Here is a 10000-nt window from a genome sequence, read left to right on the forward strand (position 1 = left end):
CGCCGCCTTCACGGCCGTCAGCGAGGTGGAGGAGGAGAAGGGGCTGCTGTTCCTGGGTTCCTACAGCAACAAGTACATCGGGGTGCTGTCCATGAGCCTCCTGCCCACGCCCGTGGAGCCGACGACCCCTCCGCCTGGTGGGTGCTTGTTTGTTTGTTTGTTGTTTGTTTTTTTTTTTTTTTAATTTTTTTTACTCACTTGTGTAAACAAAGTGAGTCTATGTTTTAACCCGGTGTTCGGTTGTCTGTGTGTGTGTGTGTGTGTGTGTGTGTGTGTGTGTGTTGTGTGTGTGTGTGTGTGTGTGTGTGTGTGTGTCTGTGTGTCTGTGTGTCCGTGGTAAACTTTAACATTGACATTTTCTCTGCAAATACTTTGTCAGTTGACACCAAATTTGGCATAAAAATAGGAAAAAATTCAGTTCTTTCCAGTCATTTTGTTTAAAACAATATTGCACCTCTGGGATGGGCAAAAAAAAGAAGAAGAAAAAAAAGAAGCCTAATTATATGCAAACTGCATTTACTGTTATATTTATATTTTTTTGTATTCTCTGAACTTGGCACTTTGACCTCTTGTTCTGACACAACAACAAGAGAAGTCATTATTATCATTTTTTGTTCAACAATAATAATAATAATAATAATGGATACTTATATAGCACACTATCCAGAAATCTGCTCTAGGTGCACTTCTTTTGCTAAGCATGGAATTTTTATTTATTTTGCAAACGTTTTGGTGCAGATGGTAAAAAAGGGAAATTACTCTGTAATTAATGCTAGGGGACCTAATTTATCACAAGTGAGTCTTGAAGGCCTTGCCTCTCTTGTTTTTTCATATTATAATTATAATTTATTTGTTTATCTATTTATGTATTTATTTACTGATTTATGTACGCTTATCTATTATTTATCAACCTTTTTTTTCTTCTCAAGGCCTGACTAAGCGCGTTGGGCTACGCCGCTGGTCAGGCATCTGCTTGGCAGATGTGGTGTAGCGTATATGGATTTGTCCGAACGCAGTGACGCCTCCTTGAGCTACTGAAACTGAAACTGAAACTGTTGGTGGTGGTGGTGGAAGGTGGCAGAATGTTCAAGACGCTCAGCTGCCAGTACAGAGAGTCCGTGAGGGTGTGGGTTCCTATCCCGCTCTCGCGCCTTTTCTGCCTGGTTTGACTGGAAAATCATACTGAGCGTCTAGTCTTTTAGGACGAGACGATATACCGAGATCCCGCACTTGGCGCACTGGTAACCCCCCCCCCCCTCTCTCTCGTCCTCTAGCAAAATTTTTTTTTTTTTAAATCTCTCTATATATACATATATACATACACACACACACACACACACACACACACAGATATATATATATATATATATATATATATATATATATATATATATATATATATATCTGATTCACTCAAGGCCTGACTAAGCGCGGCGGGTTATGCTGCTATCAGGCAGTTGCCTAGCATGTATGGTGTAGCGTATATGGATTCGTCCGAACGCTGTGACGCCTCCTTGAGAAATTGAAAGTGAAAGTGATGGTGGTGCTCTTGGTGTTCATCTGTTTATCTGTCCATTTGTCTATCAATCTGTTGATTGATTGATTGGATTATCAACCAACGCATTCATTCATTCGTGTATTTATTTGTTTATTCATTTATTTATCTATCTATTATGTTTTTATATATTTATTTTTCTATGTTTTTGTTTTTTATGGCTCGTTTTGGTTTGTGTCATAGACATGGACCCGGGGATATGCACCTCCTCACCGGTCCTCTTTATGCTTACTTATTTCATTTAATCTGTTTGTGTTTAGATTTCATGTTATCTGTCTTGGATATGGAAGACATTATATCGTTATTTTCGCCTCTCATCTTGATTCCCGATGCTCTGTGTATTTAATGATAATAATAATCATTTAATCATAGCTCATTTCAGGCTTCTGGATTCTTAACTCTGCCTGTTTGTTGCTCATTGTTCTGTTTGTATTGATACATGATATTAGATAGACTGGTTAGAGGTTCTTTCATAAACATATCTAAACAGAAGTGTACACTGCGGATACATACCCGCTGCAACGAATTGACGAAAAGGACTGTGCGTGCATAGATTAATATCGTGACCACTACCACAGGCTTCCTCGTACATCAGCAAAAAAACAACAACCCACAAACAATCCTACCCCCTCCACTACCGTACCCGCGGCCTCCTCCTTCCCTCCCTCTGCTGCCTCCCTCCCACCCCCCGCCCCCCAAACCCCTCCCGAAAATGATGGCCCCACATCTTGATTGACGGGGTCGTATTGGAGAGGTTATGCTCCCTTTCAGAAACGGAAACTGAATAATTCGCCTCTCTCGGTCAGTGTGTGTCTGTTTCTGTGTGTGTGTGTGTGTGTGTGTGTGTGTGTGTGTGTGTGTGTGTGTGTGTGTGTTGTGTGCGCGCGTACGCGTGTGTATGTGTGTGCGCGCGTGCGCGTGTGTATGTTTTGCTGTTTTCTACACTTTTCCATTTCCCTTCTATTTCTTTTCTGTTTGCTACACTTTTCTTACTCTACATCTCTTTATTCATCCTTTTGAGTGTCAGTGCAAACCTGTCTGTTTTGACATACGTGTCAGTGCATTTGTGTCGAGAATAAAGCAGTGTCAGAGAAACAAACAGGAGGAAATCATGTCGCCTTGTCCAGGGCCAGCCAGCTCCAAGGAGAACCCTCGCAACTCCAGTGGCTGCTACATCAACAACAACACTGAAAAGAAGAAGAAGAACAAAAACAACGGCAACAATTACAGCAGTAGTAACACTAACAACAACAACAACAAAGGCAACATCAACATCAGCATCACCAGTGGTAACCGCAATAACAACAACAGCAGCAACAGCAACGGTGACTCCAGCTTCAAACACAACAGCGTCAACAACAGCGGCAACACAAAAATCCTCCTCATCAGGCAGATGGTCGAGCAGGTGGAAGCCCAAACCAGACACCTTCCTGACCGGCAGCTACACGGTCTGGTGCTGGAGACTTTGGGCCGGTTGATGACCACGCTGGCCAACACACAACGCATGCTTGACCGCACCTGTCGCCTTCAGAACGACCTGCGCTACCTGAAACACATGCTGCCCTTTGCCGTCACCACCCGGACCTTCCAGGGAACGCCGGCTGCTGTTGTAGATGGGGAGGAGTCTGGTAGCGGTAGAAACTCCCCTCCAGCGTCTGGTTCTGGTTCTGGCGGAAGAGTGGGAACAGGAGAATGGGGAGGAGGTGTTGGAGGAAGAGAAGGAGGAAGGAGGGTAGAGTTGAATGCTCCAGGAGGAGGAAGAGGAGGGGGAGGAGGAGTTGGAGGTGGAGGTGGAAGAGGAGAAGGAGGAGGAATGAGAGTAGAGTGGACTGCTCCAGGAGGAGGAGGAGAAAGAAGTGGTGGAAGAGGAGAAGGAACAGGACAAGGAGGAGGAATAGGAGGAGGAGGAGGAATAGGAGGAGGAGGAGTATGGAAAGTAGAATGGACTGCGCCAGGAGGAGGAGGAGGTGTCATCCAGGGAACATCTCCCCCGACTGGAGCTGTTGGTCCCAAACAAGTGTCAGCCGAAACTAAGGGAGGTCCTGGAAACGTGTACCCATTTCTGGCACGCACCGCAGTTCAAAGAAACGCAAGGGTCACCCCGCCTCTGACAGCTGCTACTGGGATCCCGACCTCGTATGTGACGCCCGTACCGTTCTCATTTCCCCACGATCCGCTACGGAGACGCCTCATTTAGTAGGTCATGTACCCCCCCACCCCCCCAGAGGACTATGCCCATGGAGCCCTTACAAAGCAATGTACGTGGACGGTTGTATTCATCCAGGATAGGTCTCCATTTCCACCTGTGGACCCACCCCAGTAAAAGGTGAAATCTGCTTCGTCTGCTCATTCGTCTTGCCTTGGAGAGACTCCATCATTTACTGATCCTCGAGAAAGACCTGAAAGGATGGGCTCCAATCAGACACGTTCCACCCATGCCCCACAATTTTTGATTTATTATGTATATACCGGTGACTTTTTTTACGTATTCTGAAACTGAACTGTTTTTGCCATTTTGTTTACTGACAAATGTGCACTTTTAAACGTCTTGTGTATTGCGTTAGTTTGGTGCAAAAGGAAAGAAAGAATTCTACACACTCATTGTACACGTGAAGTATCTCAACGTTTGTGTTTTCATCGAGCTATATTTGAGAGAAAATATTTGCTAAGGAAAGACATCCAGCTTACCAATGGTATCACTTCAGAGTTACCATGGAGAACTCAAACCAATGTTAACGCTTCAAAGTTACCACGGAGAACTCCAACCAATGTCAGCACTTCAAAGTTTCTGTGGTGAACTCAACCAGTGTCAGCACTTCAAAGTTTCTTTGTGGAACTCAACCAGTATCAGCACTTCAAAGTTTCTGTGGGGAAGTCAACCAGGGTCAGCACTTCAAAGTTTCTTTGTGGAACTCAATCAGTGTCAGCACTTCAAAGTTTCTGTGGGGAAGTCAACCAGTGTCAGCACTTCAAAGATTCTTTGTGGAACTCAACCAGTGTCAGCACTTCAAAGTTTCTTTGTGGAACTCAATCAGTGTCAGCGCTTCAAAGTTTCTGTGGGGAACTCAACCAGTGTCAGCACTTCAAAGTTTCCGTGGGGAAGTCAACCAGTGTCAGCACTTCAAAGTTTCTGTGGGGAACTCAACCAGTGTAGCACTTCAAAGTTTCTGTGGGGAAGTCAACCAGTGTCAGCACTTCAAAGTTTCTGTGGGGAACTCAACCAGTGTAGCACTTCAAAGTTTCTGTGGGGAACTCAACCAGTGTAGCACTTCAAAGTTTCAATAAAGAACCCAAACTAATTTTAGCACTTCAAAGTTTCCACGGAGAACTAAAACCTAGTGTCAGCACTTCAAAATTGCAGTAGAGATCTTAAACCAATGTTAACGCTTAAAGCGATTACAAAATACACAGCATACTTGTTTGAGAACTGTTATGTGAAGCAGGACGGTGTCAAAATTTGTTACTTTATCACAATTTTATCCAAAGGAAATAGAGCAGGCTATTCTTATTCTCCATGACCGTGATCAGGTCAGTATTAGAAAACCAGACGATCCAAATGTCGTGGGTAGGATGTGAGACATCACCCTGGTTAACTACGATCGAAAACATTATTTTTTCACAGATGATTCAGTAAATGATATTGAAACTACAGAGCTGATATAATTCATTCTTTAAAAACGGAAAGATCGCTTTTCTGGACTTGTTTCTCTATTTTTTTAACCAACAGAATTGTCTTTATTTTGATGGTAATAAATCAGTCACATAAAACATGATGATGGATGAAAAAAATATTGATGACAGATGATTGTGTGTTTGACTGGACATACAAAAAAAAAAAAAAACAAAAAAAAAACACACACGCCAATATCTTGATATCCACTTTCGCTCCAACAGCCTTTTCCTCCATTTTCAGTCTGCCTATTGTGCTGACTGCAGCACGGAAAACACTGCCCTCCACATCCTGAATAATCTGCTCTGCGTGTAGCGTCCAACTCAGGAGAAAGCCTCCATTCAAACTCTGCATGACTTATCAGCAGCCTTTGACACAATTGATCACTCGATCCTTCTTTCCCTCGCTCAGTATACTTTTTGTATAAGTGGCATCGCTCTCAGCTTGTTGAAACCGTATCCTTAAGACCGATTCTAATCTGTTATGGTTGGCAGTCGCTGATCTGAACACCTTAAAGTTAAACACGGAGTTCTACAAGGAACTGTTCTAGGCTCCATTCTTTTCACACTATATGCTGCTCCTCTTGCTGAAATTATCAATCACGACAAGTTTAGTCATCATTTTGATGCAGAGGACACTCAACCAAACAAAAATGACACTCCTGGAAATTTGTCCTTTCTCTTGCGTAAAACATCTGATTGCTTCAGAGCTGGATGGCTCAGACTAAACTACAATAATACCGGTAAATCTGAAACAATACTCATGGGGACCAGACAGAAATCTCCTCTATCACTCTTGGCTCAGTCAAACCTATACTTCAATCCGTCTCTCCAGCTCCCTCAGGAACCTTGGTGTTGTCCTTGACAACACACTGTCCACCAAAAATTATCAGTCAGACCTGTAAATCCTGCTACTATCAATTACAGTACATGAGTTTTTATACGGAATTATATGTCTAACCACATAAAAACTCGTCGCTTTCTCCATTCTGTCTAGCCACGACTACGATAATTCTCCCTTGTCTGGTTCGCCTGGTGTGTGTGTGTGTGTGTGTGTGTGTGTGTGTGTGTGTGTGTGTGTGTGTGCGTGCGCGCGTGCGTGCGCGCGTGTGATGAGTGTGTTTATGCGTGTATGTGTGTGTGCTCGTGTGTGGTTCTTTCTTCCTTGCATGTGTGTAGTCAACGCCTTCTTTACATGAATATATCTAGAAACAACGCTGTTGAATCACCAGTATATGCTAGGTCAGGTGTTAGCTTCTGTAACGAAGAAAACGTTTAAGCAGGTGCGGTGCGACGTACACGGGTCAGTCAGCATGCCCTGACACCTCCTTGACACTGAGACTGAAACTGAAGCTGAAACTATCAGCCATGTCCTTCATGTTGCTGAATAAACGTCACTGTCTTCTGCCTTGTCCTTCATCTTGTTGAATAGACGTCACTCTCTTCTGCCCTGTCCGTCATCTTGTTGAATTGAATAAAGGTCACTCTCTTCTGCATTGTCCTTCATCTTGTTGAATAGACGTCACTCTCTTCTGCCCTGTCCTTCATCTTGTTGAATAAACCGCCACTCTCTTCTGCCTTGTCCTTCATCTTGTTGAATAAACTTCACTCTCTTCTGCCTTGTCCGTAATCTTGTTGAATAAACGTCACTCTCTTCTGCCTTGTCCTTCTTCTTGCTGAATTGAATAAACGTCACTCTCTTCTCTTGTTCTTCATCTTGTTGGTTGAATAAACGTCACTCTCTTCTGCCTTGTCCGTCATTTTGTTGAATAAACCATCACTTACTCTCCTTCTTCCTTTTCTAATCATCATCATCATCATCATTATCATCATCATCATTATTATCAACACCCAAATATGTACATGTAAAAACAAACAAACAAACAAAACAAACTGAACACTGGGTAACTTCAACCCATCAAACTCTTGACCGTTTGTTTGGCATGCTTCCTTCCTTCCTTCCTTCCTTCCTTTCCCTTTCCCCTTTCTTCATTCACAGCCACCACCACCCCCGTCCCGCCCCTTGTCACCCTGCCGCCCACCACCAACCCCCAGGTGAACTTCCTGAACCACGTGAGGGCGGTGATCTCCCAAATGAGCAAGGAGAGACTTCAGCAGATCATCCTGGTCCTGGTGCAGCTTTATCTGGAGTCTCGCCTGGACGCCCCCCGGGCCGTGGAGCGAGCCAACAGCATCCAGGAACAGCTGAACGCAGCCACGAGCGTGGGAACCACCTCAGCGCCCGGGAAGACCCTCAGCACCGAATTCAGCGCTGCTGCCAATGCTGCGGAGACTACCAGTACTGCTGCTGCTGCCCATCCTTGATTTTGTTTTCTTCTTCGCCCATTGCTTGTGGAGGAGGAGGAGGAGGAATAAGTAGGAGCCCACTGTATCGGTTTGTTGTTTGTTTTATCTATCTATCTACCTCTCTGTCTCTCTGTCTGTCTCTCTCTCTCTCTGTGTCTGTCTCTGTCTGTCTGCCTGTCTGTCTGTCTCTCTTCTATATCTTTTGTTGGTTGTTTGTTCTTATACATGGCTTTTTGTTGTTGTTTGTTGTTACATGGGTCTTTTTGTTTGTTTGTTTGTTGTTATGTAGTTTTTTGTTGTTGTTGTTTGTTTGTTGTTATAAAGGTCTTTTGCTGTTGTTTGTTGTAATATAGGTCTTTTGTTGTTGTTGTTTGTTTGTTGTTATATAGGTCTTTTGTTGTTGTTTGTTGTTATGTCGGTTTTTTGTTGTTTGTTGTTATATAGGTCTTTTGTTGTTGTTGTTGTTTGTTGTTATACAGGTCTTTTGTTGTTGTTGTTTGTTGTTATATAGGTCTTTTGTTGTTGTTTGCTTGTTGTTATATAGGTCTTTTGTTGTTGTTGTTATATAGGTCTTTTGTTGTTGTTTGCTTGTTGTTATATAGGTCTTTTGTTGTTGTTTGTTTGTTGTTGGATAGGTCTGTTGTTGTTGTTGTTTGTTGTTATATAGGTCTTTTGTTGTTGTTTGCTTGTTGTTATATAGGTCTTTTGTTGTTGTTGTTTGTTGTTATATAGGTCTTTTGTTGTTGTTTGTTGTTGGATAGGTCTTTTGTTGTTGTTTGTTGTTATGTAGGTCTTTTGTTGTTGTTGTTTATTTATTGTTATATGGGTCTTTTGTTGTTTGTTGTTGTATAGGTCTTTTATTGTTGTTATAAAGAATCTTTGCAGTTTGTTGTTATACAGATCTCTACATGTTTGGTGGATTTCTGTTGTGCATGTGTGGGTGTGGGTGTGAATGTGTGTCTTCATGTTTTACATTTATTCGCTTATTTATTACCATTGTTGTCTTTTTTTTTTCTTTTTTTTAAATCATTTTATTAGTATTACTATTATTATTACTACTACATTTTTCTATATTATAATTATTATTCATTTATTTAATTATTTATTTATGTAAGCTTATCTATTATTTATTCCCCTGTTGTTGTTGTTGTTTTTTTTTTTTTTTTTTTTTTTCTCAAGGCCTGACTAAGCGCGTTGGGTTACGCTGCTGGTCAGGCATCTGCTTGGCAGATGTGGTGTAGCGTATATGGTTTGTCCGAACGCAGTGACGCCTCCTTGAGCAACTGAAACTGAAACTGAAACTCTACTTTTTGCCCGTGCCTTCTCTACGCTCCTTCGTCATCTCGTTGAGAATTGTTTTCGGGAATGGAGGGGCTGAGTTTTTAGTCTGCTTGTTTTTTTTGTTTTGTATTTTTGTTTATTTGTGTTTTTCAGTTTAACGTGTATTCATATAGTATGGTTTTAGACAGAAGAAAAACAATCTATGGACAAAAGAGCGGTAACTTTACAGACTGTAAACAGAAACTTTCTCTATAAACAAACGAAAAGAAAGGAAAAATAAAATGAAGCTTTAACGTCCATTCACACAGTGCAATATTTGCCAGGAAAAAAAATCCATCTATGAAGAAGCGAGAATTTTACAAAGTATAAGTTGCAAACATATATTTAGATAAAGAAGAAATTAAAGTAAATGTCCAACTGGACGCGCGCGCGTTCGTTCGTACGTTCGTTGTTTCGTTTAGCAAAAACGATACCAGGAGAACGTAGCTTACGTTTCATAAATTTCCATCATATCAAAACTGATGTATATTTCCATCATATCAAAACTGATGTCTCTTTTTATACGGCATCCACAGTGTACTCGTTTCTTATTTTTCTTGCAGGATTCCAGAATGCCTGACACCAGAAGTCTTTTTGTTCGGTGGTAGATATGCGTCAAAATAAATTGTTCATTTTCATTTGATATCTAACTGATTCCAATTGTTCCTGATATACATGCAGAGATTGGTATCTTACATTTTTTCTATCAGTAGGTTAGGACTGGCTTGTTTTATTAGATGCATGTTTTGGAATGTATTTGATTTGATACATGGAATCAACAGTGCTCGTTTTCAGTTCAAACTTTTTTGCGGCTGTTGTCTCTGTTTTGAATTAAACCGCCATGGGCAACACTTGTTTATACACGTGATTATCGTTTTAATAAACAGGTCATGCACAAGTAAACTCGTCGGCGTTTTGTTCTTGTCCTTGCTGTCGTCATGCCTGTTTTGAATGGTGTGGTCTAGCACGTGTGATCAGTGTTGTTGTTTCTTGTTAATACTGTTCAACACTTCGGCTTGTATCACAGATTGACATAAGTTTTACATTTGGGCCAACAGCAAAGTGAGAGCTGTATTATCAATGGTTTCTCCAGTCAATGGGAAATCATTTTCAGCTTAGTCTTTTGTGAAGGACTATGACTCTCAAACT

The 10000-nt window shown here is 41.7% G+C and overlaps 1 protein-coding gene across 2 annotated transcripts in view; it reads left to right on the forward strand.

Annotated features, from left to right (window-relative positions):
• The window catches only part of LOC143296060 (adipocyte plasma membrane-associated protein-like), a 35453-nt gene extending 25780 nt beyond the window's left edge, over positions 1–9673 (forward strand). Inside the window, exons 8-10 of one of the 2 annotated variants that reach the window (XM_076607811.1) lie at positions 1–137; positions 7224–7619; positions 9415–9673. The exon at positions 1–137 is cut by the window's left edge and continues 101 nt beyond it. In XM_076607811.1, coding sequence (XP_076463926.1) covers positions 1–137; positions 7224–7549 — 463 coding nt within the window. In that variant the 3' untranslated portion in view covers positions 7550–7619; positions 9415–9673. The remainder of the gene's footprint in view (positions 138–7223; positions 7620–9414) is intronic. The other variant, XM_076607812.1, reaches the window with a different exon arrangement.
• Positions 9674–10000: the final 327 nt, after the last annotated feature.

This window comes from Babylonia areolata, chromosome 21 (genome assembly GCF_041734735.1).
Source record: "Babylonia areolata isolate BAREFJ2019XMU chromosome 21, ASM4173473v1, whole genome shotgun sequence".
Classification (NCBI taxonomy): Eukaryota; Metazoa; Mollusca; class Gastropoda; order Neogastropoda; family Buccinidae; genus Babylonia; species Babylonia areolata.